Source organism: Python bivittatus, unplaced genomic scaffold (genome assembly GCF_059951505.1).
Source record: "Python bivittatus isolate LINGU-HERP-01145 unplaced genomic scaffold, Pbiv_v1 ctg000480_np1212, whole genome shotgun sequence".
Classification (NCBI taxonomy): domain Eukaryota; kingdom Metazoa; phylum Chordata; class Lepidosauria; order Squamata; family Pythonidae; genus Python; species Python bivittatus.
Genome location: NW_028277075.1, coordinates 16,738,673 through 16,759,539, shown reverse-complemented (window position 1 = coordinate 16,759,539; position 20,867 = coordinate 16,738,673). Strand labels below are relative to the sequence as shown.

The window sequence follows — 20,867 nt, the reverse complement described above, 5'->3', positions numbered from 1 at the left end:
TTGACAGGTTTTCATGAAAAAAAGTCCATCTGGATACATATTCAGGAAAAACAAGCAATTTTCAAATCATTCAGATAGAGGAATTTACTAATCACTGTTGGATACAGAACAAAGGAAGCTGCCTTACAGCAGGTTTACTGGATTTGGGAATGGCTTCAGATCTGCAAGATCTCAAGCCATTCTCCTGAGACCATGAAGTTGGGAATTTTTTCATATAAAGCATGAGTACCACTATTTAGGTATCATCTTTCCCAGTAGATATTAGGAAAGAAAACAAAAATGTCCTATGCCTCTTATTGTTCAAGCTTTCAAGCAGCAATAAAGAATAGTTGAAACTAGAGTTGACAGAAAACTAATCTATGCTACAATGTATTTAAAATAGGAATTGTTTGCAAGTTTCTGTATGTCCCTATTTTAGTTTAAAATAAGCATAAAAACTAACATTGCAACAGTTTATGATTTAACCTATGAGCTCTTAATACTTGCACAGATCCACCCATCTGTGATAGAAAAAAGCCCGGAAGATATTCAGTGTTATTTGTATTTGTTGCAATGGAGATACGGAAGCTTACATGGAGTCAAACTGCTGGCTCCTTTCTCTTTCTCCTGGGCAGAGGGTCTCCAGAAACACTTCCCAGCCCAATGTGGGACTGCCATCAACACCAGTTAGAATGTTCTGCTTGCTGCAGGCTAACAGCAATAACTAGCATAAAACCCCATGCATGTATCTGCATCATTAAACTTTGAATGTAAACATAATATAGATGAGGAGTGATGAAAACTGATTCAGAATATCTATTTTTAAGGAATCACTACTGCTGGTAACAATATAAATTAATGACAACTATTGTTTGCTGTTTCCACATTCACTCTTATAAACTATTATCCTTAATTTTTCTCCTAGTCCTAGAGCACCTCAAAAGAGGGGAGAAATAATCCTTCAAAATACCCAAGTCCTTACCTATTACATTGAAAAACAGCAAAAAGAATGCACAATTTCTATTCAGAAGAATGCCATGCAATGCTGTCACTGCCAGAATAGTCCAGTAGCCTTTTTTCACCCTACAGGACAGGTTACATTAAGGGGAATTATGCAAACAATAAGTAAGAATCGCAGCAATGAAAGGATATGTGACTTATGATTCTACTTCCTTAGTCCAGGAAATCTGCAAAGACAAGAAACTATCCACAATATAGCATGCTTATCTAGAAAGCACAATATAAAACAAGCACATAGGTAAGACATTCATCTACCAGTTTAACTGCCTCCAGCTGAATTAAACAACATTTGTTGGTTTGTGGGAATAGCAGAATGTTGGCACTAACAGAAGTAAGCTGCACTGAAGGGAAAATAAAAGTGAGACTGCTAATTTTCATATAATGTTGATGAACCTATTATTTATTTCATTTTCCTATTCCCCAATAACTGCCAGTAAAAAGCTTTTCAGAACCAGTAATTACCAGCATGTAGTCCAGCACTAGTTTTTCTTGGGAATTTGCCACTATATGGGTACCAGATGGAGAGAACAAGTAAGCTTGCCTGAAACAAATGTATTTTTCACTGCATTATGATGATGTAACTAAAGAGACAGGGCAATGATTATCTGAAAACAAATGAAGTTGGAGCTGACTGAAAATTGTGAAAATTCATTTTTTGTTCTTAATCTGGTCAACAAGTCTAGTCATGTTGTATGTATTTTTCATTGATCTTTAACTTGAAGTAGTCATTCTGTTGCTTACAATGAGATAGTAAAAAGCTAACATTTCAAATTAATTGTCTGCTACGTATAACATTTATATACTGCTGTATGATCAATCTTTGTGAAGAGATATTTTCCCAGTGCTAATAAAGTCACTGGTTGACTTTTAAATCCTTTTTAACTACAAGGCCGCTTGGATGATTTACTACACTTGAGATGATGAAAGAAAATGAACAACCACGTATACAGACACTTGAAACTTTTAAAACCTTTTCAAAAGAACCTTCTGCAAAACACAGAAGAATTGTTATTAATCATTGCTGTAACATTTTACATATATCAAGCATTTATCTCTACAGTTCAGCATTTAGATTCAGAGACTTTTCTATGCCTACCCATATGTTCACATAGTTATCAGAACTATAACATGCTTTTGTTGTTCATTCAGAACATTTAATCTAGATGGTACCCTAGCCTATAGCCTATAACCTCAGGATTTCCTGGTCATCTCCCACCTAACCAGAACAGATGCTATGTAAGTGTTCAAGATCAGCCATTGTCAACTAATCAGTACCACCTGCTGTGACCAACTATTGGCTACTACCTATAGTAACAGATCCAAGTCCCACTGCAGTTTGATTGGCACATCCCAGTTCCCATTAAAAGCAACTTCAGTCATGAGGCATCTCTATATGGAACAGGACCTCCAAATGACTCTTGTCACTATCCTATTATCAAACTGAAAAAAAGAAGTAAACACTTTGGGTCACTCTAGCCTTTTCTTAGGTCCATGTCCCTAACATTTCACACAACTCTCTTTTTATGTCCTCAGAATGCTGTAAAATTCAAACAATTGTCCTGGCCCACAATCTTTCAGCAAGTTATAAATTAATGAGGCACTGTCAGTTTGCAATGCAAGTCCACATCAAAACAGAGAGTTTCTAACAGCAAACCAGATTCGGAAGAAAAGCAGACTCATACTCAGGGTGAAGAAAAGGAACATATCAAAAAAACAAAAACCCAGTAAGACAGGCAACAGCTTGGATACCAAGGTTCAACAGACAAGCCAGAAACATGGTTATGTAAAAGCAGAACTCAAGAATCCAGAAGTCAATCAACACAGTCTATAATAGAAAACCATTCCCACACTTAACAGTGCTTGAGTAAAGCCTTAAATACACATGCTCTCAGCCTCTGCCAAGCACAGTTGGTGCCTATCAGACCTAATTACAAGGCCTGGCACTTCAAGCCCACATGCTACTTCTAAGCGGAGCTACTCACACCACATGCTTCTTCCCACAAATGTGCACTTCTCTTTCTATCTTTTGGTTCTGTCTAAAGCCAAAGGTGTTCCTATGGCAGTCTGAGATTTGATTAAGATTCAAGTTTGTGAAGTGGGTCCTGCTAACTGAAACAAGCCTTTCAGTTGCTAGAAATTCTTCCCTCTGCTTCCTCCTCATGAAAGAGGTATCGTAGGCAGGAGCCATGATGTTAGCAACCTTTTCAAGTGCCAGGCACCATCACCTCATTTTGCATAGTAGTTTGGGTTATGGATGCGTAAAATGTTTCAAATTTGAAACAGCTGTTTTAAGTGCAAAATGAGTCACTTTAGCCATTTCTATTTCTAGAATGGTCAGACAACTGTTCCAAGTTCAAAACAACTAATCCAAGTTCAAAATGCTTTCTCACCTGTAGTGTTATTGTCACCAAACAAAATATTGCAGTACATAACACTGCCAAATCTCATGAGATCTTCTTCTAAAATCTCAGGGCACAATTGCTCTGAAATGCACATATCCATACTTTGGGGATCCCATAGATGCTATCTGAAGGAATTATGAGTTACATAAGACTGGCAGGTGCTGAATGCCAATCCTTGCTCTACAAAGATGTTTAATGGAAGGTGAAACTACCTGATCTGAAGGAAAGTATGAAAAATCTTGTCAGTTCCTCTTCCATCTCTCTTTCACAGCCACACGTATGTACACACACACACAAAGTAACATAATATAGCCAGATAAATCACCCTGGTAAATTATCAGTTGAAAAGCTAAGGGTTAAAAAAGGAAGCAACAGAAAACTTGTATTCTAGAAATATTCTCCAATGTATAATCTGAACACTAGCTGGGAGATGGAATTTGAATGCTAAACAAGTCATGGAACACGACACAAAGATACTATACAAAACAAATACAGGGTATTTGTTACTCTTTATGAAGATGAACCAATGTCCATGATGAAGTTATGATAACCATATGCAGAGATGATGCCTGCTGAGGATTTTAACATGCAATTCCCCATCTCATTCACTGAATTTTACAAGGAATCCAGGTCATGTTGATACATGTAAAAAGGGGTGGGGCTTCAATCACAATCATAATTGCCACCTTGGCTTTTCTGTCCACCCCCACCCCCCCACACACTTTCTATGTTCTGTCTTTCTTGTTGCCAGAAAAGAAACCAAGGACATACAGAAGAAAGAAAAGCTACACAATTCCTTGGTAGTATTAGAAAGCCTCTACCTTGAAAATCATAGAAGTTTTATAGCATCCTGTATATAATGAAAATATGATAGAAAAAGTGATGCAAAGGTTCTCATCAACTTCCGTGTCAGTATAATCTACACTGCATACATACATGCCTCAATAAATGTGCCACTTCCCTTCCTGTTAGTGATTCTCTTTCATGCATGTGCAGCAAGCTTCTCTGATTGTAAAAATTAATTCCGTGACTCTTCTAAGGACTTCCAGTTTCATTCAGTGACATTTTCTGGATGTGTATCATACAGCAAAAATCCACTAAGAAGCTCAGACTTCACCTTTATCTTCACTGAAGACCATATACTTTTCCCTCATACTCACTTGTATATATAATAAAGAATTTTACATCATAAGCATATAATAATGGGCATCACAGTCAGGGTAAGCAGAGCAAATGGCTCCATATGGCTCCAATAAATGTGCCAAGTGCACCCTGCTGTCAGCACTCACATTCCCAAGCACTGGGGAACTGAAAATAGAATCAGTAGCCTGTCACTAAATATCCAAACGCAGAAACAGTGGAGCGCATAGGAAGCCAGCTAGTAACGGCTTGTCCACATGAACCACCAAAGTGTAGGTGTGCAATCACAAACTCGCAGGTCTCCTGTGACTTGCACATGATGTGTGTGTGTCCTCAAAAAGTTTTTTTTTCCTTCTCATTCATATCTGTATTCTGCTCTTCAGCAAGAGGTACAGCTCTTACTCTCAACACTGGCTCACCACAGGGCTGTGTGTTGAGTCCCTTACTTTACACTCTTTATACATATGACTGTACCCCCACTCACTTCAGCAATATTATCATTAAATTTGCAGATGATACAACAGTGGTGGGGCCTATCTCCGAAGGAGATGAGTCTGCCTACCGGGATGAGGTAGACCGGCTGCTTTCGTGGTGCGGAGACAATAATTTGGCCTTTAATATCAATAAGTGGACTACAGAAGGAAAAGATTAGACGTCCAGCCCCTGGTTATCAATGGAGACCGAGTGGAGCGGGTGGCCAGTTTTAAGTTTCTGGGTGTTACCATAAAGGAGGACCTGACCTGGGGCGCTTATATTGCAGCCTTGGTTAAGAGGGCCCAGCGGAGATTATACTACCTGAGACTTCTCAGGAAACAACAACTGAATGAAAAACTGCTGGTGACCTTCTACCGCTGTACTAGAGAGAGCATTTTAACCTACTGCACCTGTGTATGGTTTGCTAACTGCACAGTGGCAGATAGGAAAGCGCTCCAGAGGGTTACCACCACTGCCCAGAGGATCATTGGCTGCCCTCTCCTTTCTTTGGAAGAACTTTACAGCTCCTGCTGCCTTAAGAAAGCTTAAAACAATCTTAAGGATCCATCCCACCTGGGACATTCTTTTTTTGAACTATTACCATCTGGCAGACGGTACAGGATAATAAAAACAAGGACAAATAGGCTGAAGAATAGCTTTAATCTCAGAGCTGCAACTATACTGAACTCTACTGTATAGTGCAGTATTAATGCAGCATCAGGGGTTGTGGAATGGTGAATAGAATGTGAAGGAAGTGTGTTTTTTTATTCTATGGTTTTTATATTTATAAGGTGCACGGGGGATGGCATTTAATTTCATTGTACGAGGTACAATGACAATAAAGTTTACTACTACTAAAGGGTATACACTCCTTGATTAAAGGCAGAAGAAGTAAGGGACATACAACTATGGACAATTGCATCACCATGTTTGTTTTGGTTCATCAAATTCAGGAAGCAGGAGGAAAGCCTGCAGAGCAAGTCAGGTAATGACTCCAGTTGGGATGCAGCCAGATAGCACTCCCTCCCTCCTCCCTCTCCCCCCCCCCTCTCCTTCCCACACAATCCACTCCAATACAAAGGCAAAGGGCTGTTTTTTGTTTTTTGTTTTTGAAAAGGCAGACAAGACTGTTGCCTCTGGAGCTGGGGAAAAAAATAGCCTTTTTCCTATATAGTAAATTGCACATTAAAGCTTTAAACTGACGTTTTAGACTGTTCAATGCCCTAATAGTTCATATCTAACCAGACACCAAAGTTAATTTCTTCACTGTAATTCAGTAAATTTGACTTGGTTACCTAAACTGATATAACAGAGGAAAAAACACATTATAGAAGGATAATTTAACATTATGCTTTGCCAGCTTTCCAGAAGTTTTAAAGGAAGAAAATAATAATAAAGTAGGATGGAAAAATCTGCAATGCCCAAGTCTCTCAGTGTAGGTTCCAGGTAAAATATTGCTATGGTAGCTTTTTGCTTCTTGATGAATTTCTAAACCAAAAAAGGACAGGAATTTCACCTTGTCTAACAATCACAATGACTAATGACCCCCCCTTTTCCTCTGCAAACTGGGAAGATACTCCACCCTCAGGTATAGGGAGAGTCTCACTGTGATTATTTAGTGTACATGACAGTAGTTATTAGTATACATATTTTGAATGAAGTCACAATAAACATAAAAAAGCCCTGGCTCAAATTAACTCTTAACTATCTATATGCTATTAAATTAATTAGTTGTTTCAGCTTTGTGGTGGGAGTGGGGGGTAACGGCTTAGATTTTAAGATATAGTGTTGGGGGGGAAAGGATCACCTCTTCCTGAAGTTTGAAAACAATTAATGGAATTATTTTAGTTTTATAATTTCTGCTGTGTCCATTCTTCTTTTTAATAAAATGTTGGATTCACCTAACATAGCTTCTAAATAAGAGGTGAATGAAGAAATCATGTTTCTTTCATATGAAAGCTACCAGTCACATCTTGGCAATTGCAGAAATTGTTAATACTTCAGTAACAGAACCATAGGAAACTCAATACATATATTTTGATACATTTTTCCTTTACAAGTGTTGAATCTGTCTGGGTACAGGAAGAGAGGAAAGTTTAAAACTTGCAGCAGCACAATTTCACAAGCCATATGTCTGGTACCCTTTCTTTAAGAAATACAATGCAGCATATCTGGCACCCACTTTTTCCCTCAGAAAAAACAGTGTTTTTATGTTGGAATATAGAGCACAAAAATAATGCTGTAAAGAAATTTATTCTACATTTTTGTAGCCACTCATTCAGTGTAATTGAGTAAAAAAAACTGATAGGTTGTTCTCAAAAGAAGAAAGTTTCAGTGACCTTTCCATGGATGTGGTGTGGGATTCTTGCACTTGCTTTAGTTATCTGATAGCTAAGGAGATATGTTTGATTCATTATATAATTTTCTCACCATAAATATATAGCTTTCCTGACTCCTTATGCTTCAACTGATTTTCTTCCCAACAGATTTTTTTTCTAGATCAGAAAACAAGGGGGCTAGAGACACAATTAGGGGAAGATGTGTAACAGCACAATAATCAACACTCTTCACATTTTGCAACAATTTTTTTAAAGGGGTTTAAAAACTAGCAAAAAATGTAAAGCATTCTGAGACGGAGACAGAAAACCAAATACACTTCCTCATGGAAAGCTTCCAAGAAATTGGAAGTCCGATTTTGGCACTGACGTACACAAGATCATCCAATGAAATGGAGACTTAAATACATTTCTTACACTCCCTTTTTAACAATAAAGCCCAAATAGATACTTCTTTTGTATATTGCCAAAGATTTAAACCACTGAAACCAGTGAAATTTGTTCATATGATCTTTGGGATCTAGTTGAAAGGCCTACTATGGAGTTAATCATCACATTGAAAATGAGATATGCTGTTTTAGAAGTTCAGTCCTGATGCTTTTGATTATATTCTGTTTCTGACTGAATTATTTTTTAAAGCTGTCAGAAGAGTCTTGAAATTCAAACCTAATCAGGTTAACCTTGTAATCACTGCCTGTAATGTGGTTTTAAAATGTAAATGAAAGCCAATATAACGGGAACAGCTTCACCAGATATTGTTCACAAAGATAGATAGGGGTTTAATGAACAGGCTTTTTACAGACTTGCAAGGCATAAAACTTATGTGATAACAGACATATACAATGGATTAAAACAGAGGCAAGATAAAATTTAAAATGCAATCCTTGGAAATGTTATAACACCACTCTGGAATCCACATTTACTTCCTATAGCATTCTAAACAAAATTAAAGCTATGAGATTTAACTGAAATTGCTCTAAGCATCTTGAGAACCTGAAAACTTTTATCCAAATCACCTATACAAATTTATTTTATACGATTTATATAGCCACCTGTCTCACAAAGGTGACTCTGGATTAAACACAGAAAAACCCACAACACCCTGGTACCCAAGGCTAAACAGTAACACCATTTACCCAAAAACTCATTAGCAACAACAGAGTTCATCTGCCCACATGACCCTAATGCCTGGGGAAACAGGCAGGTCTTCAGTGCTTTGCAAAGAGCTAACAGGGTTGGGGCTGTCTGGATCTCCAGGGGGCAGGCACTGCAGCTGAGAAGGCATGACTCCAAGATCCAACAAGATGTCACTGTTTGATAGAAAGGACCCGGATTTGCACAAGGCCCATCATATTCCACTCTTTACCACTATTCCCACAACACCAAAGTCCCTGTCATCCTCTCCCCCAGAAAATATACTCACCTTTATGCACTGCCAATGTATAAGGGGGATGATGGAACCTATGTTGGGGTGGCAATTTTTTCTTGTTTAGGCTAGGAACCTGACATTTCCTATTCTACATCACTTTCCTTCTCCTCTTTCTACACAAGCTGCAGTGAAAAAAATTAAGCATACTTGTTTAAAAATAGCTGATATTGTTCTTTATCCATGAATCATTTAAACTAATAAATAAACTTTAAAGCCCAATCATTTCCGTCTTTACATGGGTTCCTAAGTAAGTGTGCAAAATATCACAACTTAAATAATGAAGCAATATTGACATTAGAGGCAGAGCATGGGCAACTCATCAGTATTTAAATCAGATAAAATCAGATACTAAGAAAAGCCTATTCAGACATAAAAATAAAGCCCTAAGATTGAAGGACAGTCTGGTCCCACCCTAACTACCCTCTAAGATGTATTTAACTGGATCTGATTCCAGTTTTACTGCAAACCTTCCCCATCAACAATGAGTGAAAGAGGTGGAGAGGACATGAGAGAAGCACATATCCTCATCTCAAAGATCTGGGCTGCAAAAATCTGAATCATTACTAGATAGCAGCAAAAAAATACAGAAAGCACTAACTATTTGCAGCCAAAGAGCAGTTATCAGGTTTTTCTGTAGCCCAGATGTGGTAACCATTCCTCTTATACTCTTAGGACTTCTATATGGTTTTCAAAGGGAATTCCTGTTATACTTCAGGCATGTGACTCAGGGAAAGATGAATAATAGTATATTAATTGGAATGCATTTCAACTGTTTCAAATACAGTAAGTTATCAATGATTAAAGGAAATAAAAATATTTCATGGTGGCTGTTTTTATAAATACAAGTCTGAATTTTAATATATAGAAACATCACAGGAAAATACTTCTCTCAACTTAAACAAATTTAGACACTGAATCTAAAAAGAGATACAATTATTCTCAAACTAGCAGTTTTCAAAATAGCAAATAAAATTATTTTCAGACTAAGTCAGCAACAAAATACAATATGAACATATTATAAATATCTATCCCTATATGACCCTTACTATAAAATCAATCCCCAATACTTATCTGAATATTTATAAGCAGAGGATTCTGATTAACAAGCAAAATTAAACATTTTAACAACTTACCCTAACAAAAGTGTTACTTTTCACAAGCTCTTACAATGAAAGAGTTGGATTGCATATTTAGCAACATTTTGCACCTACTCCATTTCAAGACAGTTCTTTTTAGACACAATCCCAGAACCCCAGAGCAAAACAAAAGATTATAGCCTCATAACAAACATTGTTATGAATTTATATTCCATGTTTACAGTGTCTTTGTATCCAGCAGTTCCACAACCAGATATCTCAGTGTTGTTAACAAAGTGCAATTCAATTACTATTATTATGCAGAGGTCACCTGCAAATTCCCCCAGCTGAAATTCAACACCAATCCTTTTTAAAGGTTCCTGTCTACTTTTACATCATATTTTTTGTCCTGCACACACACACACACACAAACCTGACAGAGTTATCCCAATTATTTGCACCAAGTTCAATTTGTTACCAAACATAAAGCTTTTCTTAAGCACCTAAAAGTTCACTGAGCACAATACAGGTGTTAGAATATGAAATCTTGTTATTTCAGATATGCACTCCTATCATTTTTCGTTCAGTGCCTAAGAAGTCTTAGCCTCTGCTATTTCCTTTAACAAAAGTATCTGTAATGTGGCTAGGGAAATCCCCAACAGGTTAAAATCCAAAAATGTTTTTGGCTTCCATTATCAGGTATCTAGTTGCAACAGTTTGAGACTTCTGTTCTTATGCCCACAATAAGATTTGATATTTTTAGGGCATCTTCTTGATATCTAATACTTTTTGTGCGCTCTTCATTATCTCCTAAGATGAAGTGCTTTGGTATCTTACAGATTTCCACACCATCTTTTAACTACTACACTCTTTTTTTTTGTTGTTTCTAACTACTAACGCTTTTCCGTTACTGAAATTTCACATGTTCCCAATGCTTAAAATCGCAACATTTTACCACTAGGAAAATTAAATAAAAACAAAAGCCCAAAATTTAGCAGTACATATCACTCTTTCCTTATTATATCCCACCTGAATCCTGCAATGTCATATCAACTTTCCCTTGATTGTTTTTTAGAAGAGTATGCATTTGTTTGTTGTACTAAAACTGTTCTAAAACAATTACACATATTTGTTCATAAACAAACAAAAGGACTAGAACTATCTATACAAACCATAATCAGTATGCAACAGCAACAACAATACAATTCCCACCCCCATCTACTTAGAGCCATGGTGCAGTGACTAGTCAGCACGTTGAGCTTTAATGTGGGAAACCCCTGTTTGAATAGTCACTCAACCATGAAGGTTACTGGAAGGCCTCAGAAAGCTACAATGCATCACAGAATTGCTACAATCAGAGCAGATCATCACTCTTAGCCTATTAAGTCTCTAACCAAACAACTAAAAAAATGGGTATACTGCAGCTTAATGCATAATTAATGCAAACATAGTACCAAAACCACAGTAAATTAAGATGTCAGTAGAGATGAAGTGAGTAACTGAGAATACAGGAATCTGTCCCTGGCTACATCTACTTTCTGGTTTTGTCAACATTCTTTCTTGAACAGGCAGAAGTCACACATGTAATAAAGTATTAGGCCAACTTTGTCTGACCCTCAGTTGCAAATCCAAAATATAAGCAGGGTACTAGCTTAGGAAAGATAGCTAATTTGTTTGCAAACCCCTTCACACGTCCATGAGAGGCATTAAAAAGTTTCCCTTAGGAAACTATCTTTATATCTTAAGCATTAATTTCTCGCTAATATGACAACATCATTATCTTCTCACACACACAAAAGAAAGACAGCAAAAAATGTTCAGTGAACAGGAAGCTGAATCTTGCGGGAAACAAATGGTAGCTGGCTATGGATAAATAGAAATCTAGGAAATAATCAAATTTCATCACTGGCTACTTTCTAAATCCATTTCATGCATCTGTGAAAATTGGCTGTTCCTTGAAAAGCTCATTCCATAACAAGCTAGTTGGTCTGTAAAATGCTTCTTCATATCTTAAAAGCCTTTCTGTGAAATCACCAGATGTTTGGAATAGAGCATCACCATTTTTAAAGGGGAAGAAGCAATTTGGCCCAAAATAATGGCCCCTGCAGTTTTACCATCTTCCAAACTAAGGTGGAAACTGCCTGGGAACCACATGAAGCAGACAGTGCTCTTGGGTGAAAATGGCCTAAATAACATCACATCAGCATGTTCCAGGGTTTGCATTCCCCTATTTTTCCCAGTCACATGCATGCATTCATTCCCATGTTCACCAGATCAATAAATGTACTGATGTATCAATGCAGGGGGGGAAATAATGCCTTTGTCAAAATGGAGGAATTGGGTTGAAGCAGGTGATGGGGAAAATATGAGGAAGGGAGTCAAAATAACTTTAAAAACTTGGTATAGTTGTGGAGAGTTCCATAGGTGAGCAAATGAGGCTGCTGCAAAATACTCATCTGCTCACAAAGTATCATACCATACATCTTTTCAATAAAACAAGCATAGGGCCCTGAGGCTGCACTTCCATTCACCACCTGGTGCCCCCCAAATCTGTCAGCTCTGTCACTGGGGAAGATATCTGGATGTTAGGAGAGTTCCTGACATATCCAAAGATTGCTGCATTGGGGGAAGCCAATTTGCACATTAAACCTGGGATTTGACTCAACAGAGTTTAGCTCTGAGTACATCTACCTAGGGTTGCATTGCAAGATTCCACTTTTGTGGAAGCCAGCCTCCGCATACTTCAGGGCTTCCTTCCGGGAAAACACAGACAAAAGAGCAGATTTATGGGGTCCTCACATTTCAGCCCAGGAGTCTTCCTTCCAGCTCAGCACTTCCCGTGGGCCGGGAGCCTTCCATCCGCAAGGTCAGAGCCGGCGTCTCACGTAGCCCGGGCTGTACCGGCTTGCAGGCGTCGGATTACCGGCCTGAGCACAGGCTGCCAAACGTGCCGGCTTGTTTTGCTTTCTGGCTTGCAAAGTGGAAACTTTTATTTCCCCAGCGGGTAGTGCAGGGTCGAGGGATTATTTTGACAGCTGCCAGTGAGCCCCTATCTCCCGATTTCTTTCCAGCCCCTCCTAAAGTCACTCTTGGAAACAAGAGAAAGACCGCGGGTGGAGACGGACGGGGAGGGAAGAAAGGGGGAAGGGAGAGAGGCGGAGCAGTAAACTTTTTTTTCCGCGCGTGGCAATCAAACTCTGCCGAGAGTCAACAAATACAACTAGCCACGATGGAAAGTATAACGCGGCCGAGGGAGGAAAGCAGGGGATTCAGTCGAAAGGAATAAAACAAGGAACATCACAACTTTATTACATTGTCCATTACACACTAGTCAGACGACGTCGTAATCAAGGAAAACTCAAAAGGAATTCGCGTTTATTAACTCAGAGAGTCCCGGGCCGGGATTAGACCTCCCTGAAGCGGTCGCCTTCCCTCCAGCTGTCTCGGACACTTTTCCCAAACGAGGCGAGCAATTTTGGGCCGCGGGGGCAGAAGGGGGGGCAGTAGTTACCCAGCTGGGAAGGCCAGATGCTCTCTACAAGCCGAGAGGCGCCCGAGTCTGACTTCGCCCGCTCCCAAAAACAAGCCGGGGACGGAGGCGGCTTACCTTCTGATCGACAATGGAACAAGCCATTTCCCGCACATGGGCCAGGCTGAACTCTCCCGCGGAGTCTTGCAGCAAGAGCACCGGCTCCCGGCTGAGGCCGATCTGAAGGTGGAAGGAGATGCCGCCGCCGGGCTGCGAAGGACTGGGCGGCCGGATGACCGGCGGAGCACTCATCGACAACTTCCCGCAGTACGAAAGATGTGACGGAAAGAGAGAGACGGCGGCTTAGTAAGGGGAGTTTGCCAGAATAAATACCGTCGATAAAGTTGGCCTTTGCAAACTCCCTTAAGCTACTCGGCTGGCAACGGGAGACCGGCAAAGGACGCCGAGCACAGCTCAGCTACCCTTGGAGAAGAGGCCAGCCTCGTGGGGGCAGCGCCTCCGCGGCTAGTGCCGCGGTTCCCAGCGCTCTCTGGAGGAGGCGGCGGCAGCGGTGGCCGCTGGACGGTCAAGCGCGCCTTAAGAGAAGAAGAGGAAGGGCGGGAAAGCAGGCGTAGGCGCCAGAGCCACCACCCGGCGGCCCTGCGCAGCAACAGCAACTCTGAGACGCCCAAGCGGCGGGGCAGTGACCCAAGCCCGTTGGGGCGGACCTCCCCTTCAGGCAGCCCCAAACAGTTCCCTTTGACACGCCTTTCCCTCGGCGCTCACCCCCTCCCCCTGGCTGCGCTTCGCTGGGCGCTGAGTTGGATTTAAGGCGTCGACCTGCTTTGTCCCTGACAAGAGCTCCTGGACACGGCCTTGGCCTGTCTGTGGGTCAGGGCCAGTTGCCAACGCCTGTATCCTGGTGAGGCTCTTGTGCGCTGAACATCTGATCAGTAGGTGAAGTTTTAATCCAACTCTGGCAGGAGGATATAGCCAAAGAGAGTCACTTGCTGTACTTCTGCTTATGCCACAGCTATGAACGATACAGAACCTGATTTGGAAAAGCAAGTTGGCAACCCTTTCTTCCAACCCTAACTTTGCCCTGCCTTCTAGCCATTTGTTAAGCACCCTCCCACCCCCGTGGCAAACACATCTATTCTTTGCCCTGCTGTCTGCCCTAGCATTTTGCCATCCACCTATCACAGCCTTTCCTGTTTTCAATAATCCCCAACTTAGCTTTGGTTTTTCAGTCATAGAGTCTTTCCATCCAGGTGCCTTCCAAATGTGTTGAACTTCAACTCCTATCTCGCCCAACCTGCATGGCATGTTAGCTGAGGATGATAGGCTACCAAGTTGAAAAGGTCTGATCCAGAGAGTGAATGTTACATCTCCCAAGGTCCCTTTGATTCAGCAGTCAGTACCTTCAAAGCTGCCTTCATCCCAGTTGCTAATGGTTCTTCCACAGTTGATGCTCTTGCATGAGTGAGAGGTAACAGCTCTACTAGCTGGGAGAGCAGGAGGAAATTCTGAATCCCCCCTGCTTTGTGGCTGCTTCTGAGCTGGGTTACAATTTGCATGTAAGCAGGAGCTTAAACCTGTCAGCTAACTCCTTCGAGCTGTCTCCCATCCAGCAGAGCAGCAGTGAGTGGTGCCATTACCCCCACCAAGAGGCAGTCACATGCAGAGAGGAAAGGGAGTGCGCTGTCACTGTGGAGTTAGGGCTCTGATCTGTCCCTTATTTCAGCTGCTGCTGCTGCTATTCCACCGCCCCCTTGATTTGTGACTGAAGAATAACTAGCAAGAATCCCACCCACCACCTGTCATTTTTCTATTTACCAAACATGAGGTGAGGGGAACATCCTATCTAGTGATTGTCATTTTCTGAGCAGAAGCCCTTAATCTCACCAAGGAGGAGGAGTTTGTCTTTCTATCACTGGAACGAATGCAAGCCTGCTTCTGCATGTACTCCAATCTTTCAAACAATAAAGGAAGGATAAACACTGTCATTTGTTTAGCACACTTGTATCCGTGCTTTCTCTAAAAATTGTTGGAAAGCCTCTTAGGAGTATATCTGGGAGAAAAGATTAGGCAAGAATTTAAACTAAACAGGCTTTCAAACTTATTTCACCCTGGTCCAAGCAACTATTTGGTCTACCGCACACTTGGTGTTTGCATTCCAAGATGTCAGGTATTGGTGATGTGAGCTGTGCAGATACTTATTTGTGAGGAGAAGTACTTTAAGAGAAAGTAGAAAGAACAGGATACACTTCATCCAGCCCCATCTGACATTTCACACTTCAAATTGCTCCTGCAAATATTAGATTAAAATGTGGTTTTGTTTTTAGGATTCCTTAATATTATTTTCCATAGACTTAAAAAACTGGGGAATTTGTGTATATTTGGTTGGGAAGTTTTTAACTGTAGATATATTTAATATCTTTGCAATACTTTTCAGTGTCTTGTGGTATTTTGTTTTGTGTGTATATTGTAATGTTTTGGGGTGCTTTTATTTTCTTTTTGCCCTGAACCAGAAATGATCTCTGCATACATTTAGAGGCAATTCTAAAGGGACAGCAGTGGCAACAGTTCCTGCTGAAGTACAACCCAATCATTCCAAAGGCAGAACCAAGGCTTAGGGTGTTGCATAAATTTTCACAGCCAGTGTTTGAGCCGTTGCTGTACAAGAGAATACAGTTCCCCCTTTATATAAGCTGCAAACCTGAAAATCGAAGCAAGGTGAGACTTATAAGTATTTGGATGGGAAATACCAGGAAATACCAGGACTGTAGGCCAATGTACAAGTTGGTGGGGGTGAAATCACAGCAGAAGGAAATGACAGACCAATTTTGTCATGCACAAATGCATGCTACACACTATCATTTAAATAAACCCCTAAACAATAGACATATACAATTCAAAAAGTAGATTCCTCTGAAGTCATATTCAAAGTATAATACAAAAGTGATGACAAAAATGAGACTGTCAGGTCACATGAAAAACTTTTTCAATCCCATATGTGGAATTCTGATCATTTAAAAGGAACTGTTCTTTTTTTTAACTCTGTCTATTCCACTGATGCTTGAAGAGTTTTCAGTGGTTCTTTATTAATTTTGTAGTAAAAAGTAATTTTTTCAGTTTTAACTACAATTACAGGAACAGTTGAACTCTAGTGATACTAAAAAGTTGTAACGAGTAAATTACAACTTTTCAGAGTTATGATGTTTCCTCGGCTTCTCAGTTCTCAGTAGCTAATCTTTTCTAGGCCACCATAACAGGTGGCTGGCATAGCCATTGATATATTATGCAAGAGGCTAAAAAGTGCACAAAGATAATCTATTTTGCACAATTTATTCATAGTGTCTTCATAGAATCATAGAATTGGAAGACACCTTAGAGTCATCTATTCCAACCATCTGTTCAGTGCAGGATCTACTAAAGCATCTATGACAGATGATCTTCCACCTCAGTTCAAAGACCTCATGAGCATGGTTGGGCAGAAACATCCAGCCCATATTTGGCATCTCTACTGCTCCTCATCATCTTATATAGGCTTCTGTGAAAGCAAATCCTGCTTTTTTTCAAAACTAAAGTTTAGGGTAGACTACGTATCTTTTCCTTTGTAACAAGGAGGCTTCACCCCCAAATGCTGGATCAAAATATTGGTCCAGTAAGATCTCAGTATTTATAGTTGTGCTAACCATACCACTTGGGAAACAATCTGATTGATAGCTAGTGCTCTCTGTGAAAATGTTATTCCCTCAATGCATCACTGTTTAGGAAATAATTTCTAACAATTCTGATATCAGGCAAAGGACTTTATACCAGACTGTCTAAAATGCAAACACTTTTCCATTCCACAAAGTCTTGAGTGACTGATTTCTCTTGATCATTACCTCTTGCTCATGTAATCACCTATGGATTATTTCAGACATCTTTGGGTGACTTACAGAATGAAAATACCCCAAACTAGTGTCACTAGCTTCAAGTCATCCCTTCCCAGCTCTGAGAATTGCTTTTCCCTCAAAATGCCTATGGAAAATAATAAGACTTTTCATTTGCACTCCCTAAATCCCAAGTGAGAGATGATAAAAAGAATAGTCAAATACATGAATCTAAAACTCAAGTTTAGAAGTTGCTGTCAGTCTTCTTCTGTTAAGCAATTCCCCTGTAAAATTGATATGACATATGGCTAACAAATGAGTAATGTTTCCTCAAGTGAGGAGGATATGGCCACACAGTTTAGGATCTATTGTACTCTAAATTCCAACTCATCAGCTTAGCTGAATTTGGAAATTTCATAGTCCTTATTATCAAATACACCACCTGCCCCCACTCACCTCCAGTTCTCATAATATAGGGTAGACAATCTGGTGATTTTGGACAGCAACCCCTATAAACCCGAGTCAGCATGAACTACATCCAAAAAGTCTTTGGATACAACAATACAAGGGGGTGGGGGGATAGTGGGTTTTGTATTTGGGGTCTTATTTCTGTAAGCCGCCCAAAGTCACCATGAGTGATTTGGGTGGCCGTATAAATTGCATGGATGGATGGATGGATGGATGGATGGATGGATGGATGGATGGATGGATGGATGGATGGATGGATAGATAGATAGATAGATAGATAGATAGATAGATAGATAGATAGATAGATAGATAGATAGATAGATAGATGGTCACATCAAAATCCTAAATACATAAGACTGGAATTAAATCCTTTGGGGTTCACATAAAAGGCTCCTAAATAAATTTTGGAAATTATTTTTGGAGAGAAGCTACCTTTATACCAGTAGACAAGTCGAGACAACTGAACTTATTGTCCCATTCATTCAACAGAACTAGAGACATGGTGTTCTAAACACATTCACATTTCTCCCGGTACTTTTTCTCCAGCAAGGAGCCAAACATCAAAGTCATAGCTATAAAGAGGTTTGTATGGGAACTTAAGTGAAATGGAGAAGGTAACGTTAGAAGACTGCATTACTTTTAAATGATACAATGTGAGTGGGACAGTAATCCCTATGTAATTATTCTGAAATAAACACCAGGATAAAAGAGAAACTCAGAACTCTTTGAAAGGCACAGCAAATTAGACTGTGCTGAATCTTAAACCCTCTTCCTTCAGATATTCTTCCACCACCAGACTTTCTAAAGCAAGCGTGACTTGGGCTTTTTGTGGGGTAAGGGGTCTCTTTTTTAGCTTGGTACAGATAAAAAGGATTTGGGTTAGAAGGTATTTCTTTCCACACTTCCAGAAAAGTAAGCAACTAATTCAACCACAAAACCCAATACATGCTAACAACAGTTTTTCTTCCCATCTGTCACCTCCCCTGGCAAATGTAGGATGGGGAAATCAAGCCAATAAGCCAGCATTACACTTGAATATGGTCTACTTAAAACTGCAAACACAGAGTAACATCCATATATTTAATGCAGTATTCCACTGAAATTGGCTTTTTCATCCATATTCAGGGTTCTGAGTCTGTTCTTTTCCTTATCCACCAAGACATGTACACTAAGAAAAGGGCTTCGTATTTTTTTAAACAAGGTTAGGGCTAGGGAGTCATATAAATATAATAATTACTTGTACTCCAGAGTAACTACTCTGACTTCAGTTCAAAATGCAAGTGGTGTAGGGAGTTTATGGGGATCATACTGATTCATTAAATACATAAAACTGTAGTACGTTCACATTCCAGAAGCATATGTAAATGCCTTTCAGAGTATTCAAATATTAATACACTTATATCTTAGCTCAGTGTAACAAAGATACTTCCTGTAGGCAGACTTTCTTATGTTCATTCCAGTTTTAAAGATCACTCTTCCCTAACCTGCAGCCATGCTAATGTGTTGGACATCTCCACCAGCACAAGCAATTGACATAGCAGCTGTCAATGGAAAGAACTGGAGTTCAGCATATATGGGTTATGGAGGAAGACTTACCAATTACCAGATATTTTTCTGTAACAATTTCAGAAAAAAAAGTGGACTGATTTTTGAAGGGTTATTTGGAATTAAATACATATTATGTTTATCTTTTTACTAGCAATGCTTGTTTTATCACATGCATTGATAAGTTAGATAGTGCCCTCCACATGAATTGGGACCATCATTTCTCTGTTGCAGTCCTTTCTAGCATAATTTGGAGGTGCTATGTTGGGAAATGCAGTGCTAATAAGTATTCTTGGAATTGCCAATTTTGGGGTTTCAAATAGCAAGCTCTACTTATTTTCCCACCATTTTCTGAACTATGACAAATTGTGGGCTAATTTATATAAACATCTTGATTATTGGAGTTGTACAAATGAGCCATCACAAATCAATTGAGAAGCATGGAACTTTCATATCTCCTATTGTCAATTCAAACACATTTTTGAATAGGGATAGTTATAGATGCAGTTGCAAATTATTACCAGACAATGAGAAGTGAAGTGATGCTCATGCATCAGTACTTTTAAAAAGGGAGAGGAGGAGAGACAAACATATCACTTCAATTATTCTTTCAGTCTGGAACTTGGCTAGGACCCAGTTCCATCTCATGCTTAATTTATTACTCAGTTCAACTTCACTGTCTACTAGTGATATAAGAAGAATATTTAGCATTTCATATATAACGATAGAATTGTTACTTCCAGATACTAGGAGAAGTCTATTCAAATTGAAATAAACACTGATGTGCTATGATATTAATATACTTTTCTGAGAATATGTCATTCAATTACATACATTGTGAAGTATATAGTACAGAAGATACCATTGCTCAATATACATACTGTATATAGAGAAAGTAAACCTGCTTTATCTACTCCATGTGTTCTGTCCTAGAGCCTGGTGTGTGTCACACATAGTGTGCAGTTTCATTCAAAAAATGGGTTACTCATGGCCAAAAAGACACACAAAAAGTGTAGTCAGTAAGATAGACCAACAATGTTCATGTCCTTGTCTAGGTTCCAGAGGATGAAGGCAAGAGATCCAAAGTTGTGACCCAGACAGTAAAGCATCAGATATCAAACATTAGAGAAATCTGAGAGACAGCCAAGTGTTCAAGGCACAAGGATAATTGGTCACATGGGCTCACAAATTGCACTGAGTAGTTATTTACTCTCAGAAAGCTTTAAACTGAAGGCTGCTACTCTCCAGCCATTACTCTTCTGATGCTCATTAAATCTGATCTGGATACAAGGCCATCTAGGAATATTGAGCTTTTCCTGAATAGACCTTTGTTCCCAAGGAGCTCATCCTTGTAGCTGTCTCTCCCCTATAAAAAAGCACTTCAGCATCCCTCTGCCTACCTGTATTTACTGTAATCCTAGAAACCTTTATATCCTGATGTGAAAGCACATTTTTTATACAGCATAGGCTAAGTGACTGAATAGGTTAGGCTATATCAGAGTCAAAGCAGAGCGTCCTTGGTTACAGAAAACTGATCTTGGCCTGGGTCCTGCTTAAGGCCTGGTTCATCTGCTGCAGAGGACTTAGTAGGATCACATGGCCCTTCTTCTGCAGCAGCAACATCTTCCTCAAATGAAGCAGAGGTAAT

General features: G+C 39.6%; 1 protein-coding gene across 3 annotated transcripts in view; it reads right to left on the bottom strand.

The window, feature by feature from the left end:
• PRKD1 (protein kinase D1) overlaps positions 1-14,106 on the bottom strand; it is a 120,503-nt gene extending 106,397 nt beyond the window's left edge. The window contains exon 1 of one of the 3 annotated variants that reach the window (XM_088145406.1): positions 13,464-14,106. In XM_088145406.1, coding sequence (XP_088001532.1) covers positions 13,464-13,637 — 174 coding nt within the window. In that variant the 5' untranslated portion in view covers positions 13,638-14,106. Of the gene's footprint in view, positions 1-12,655; positions 12,979-13,463 lie in introns of those variants that run through there. The other 2 variants (XM_007427116.3, XM_088145407.1) reach the window with 2 other exon arrangements.
• Positions 14,107-20,867: the final 6,761 nt, after the last annotated feature.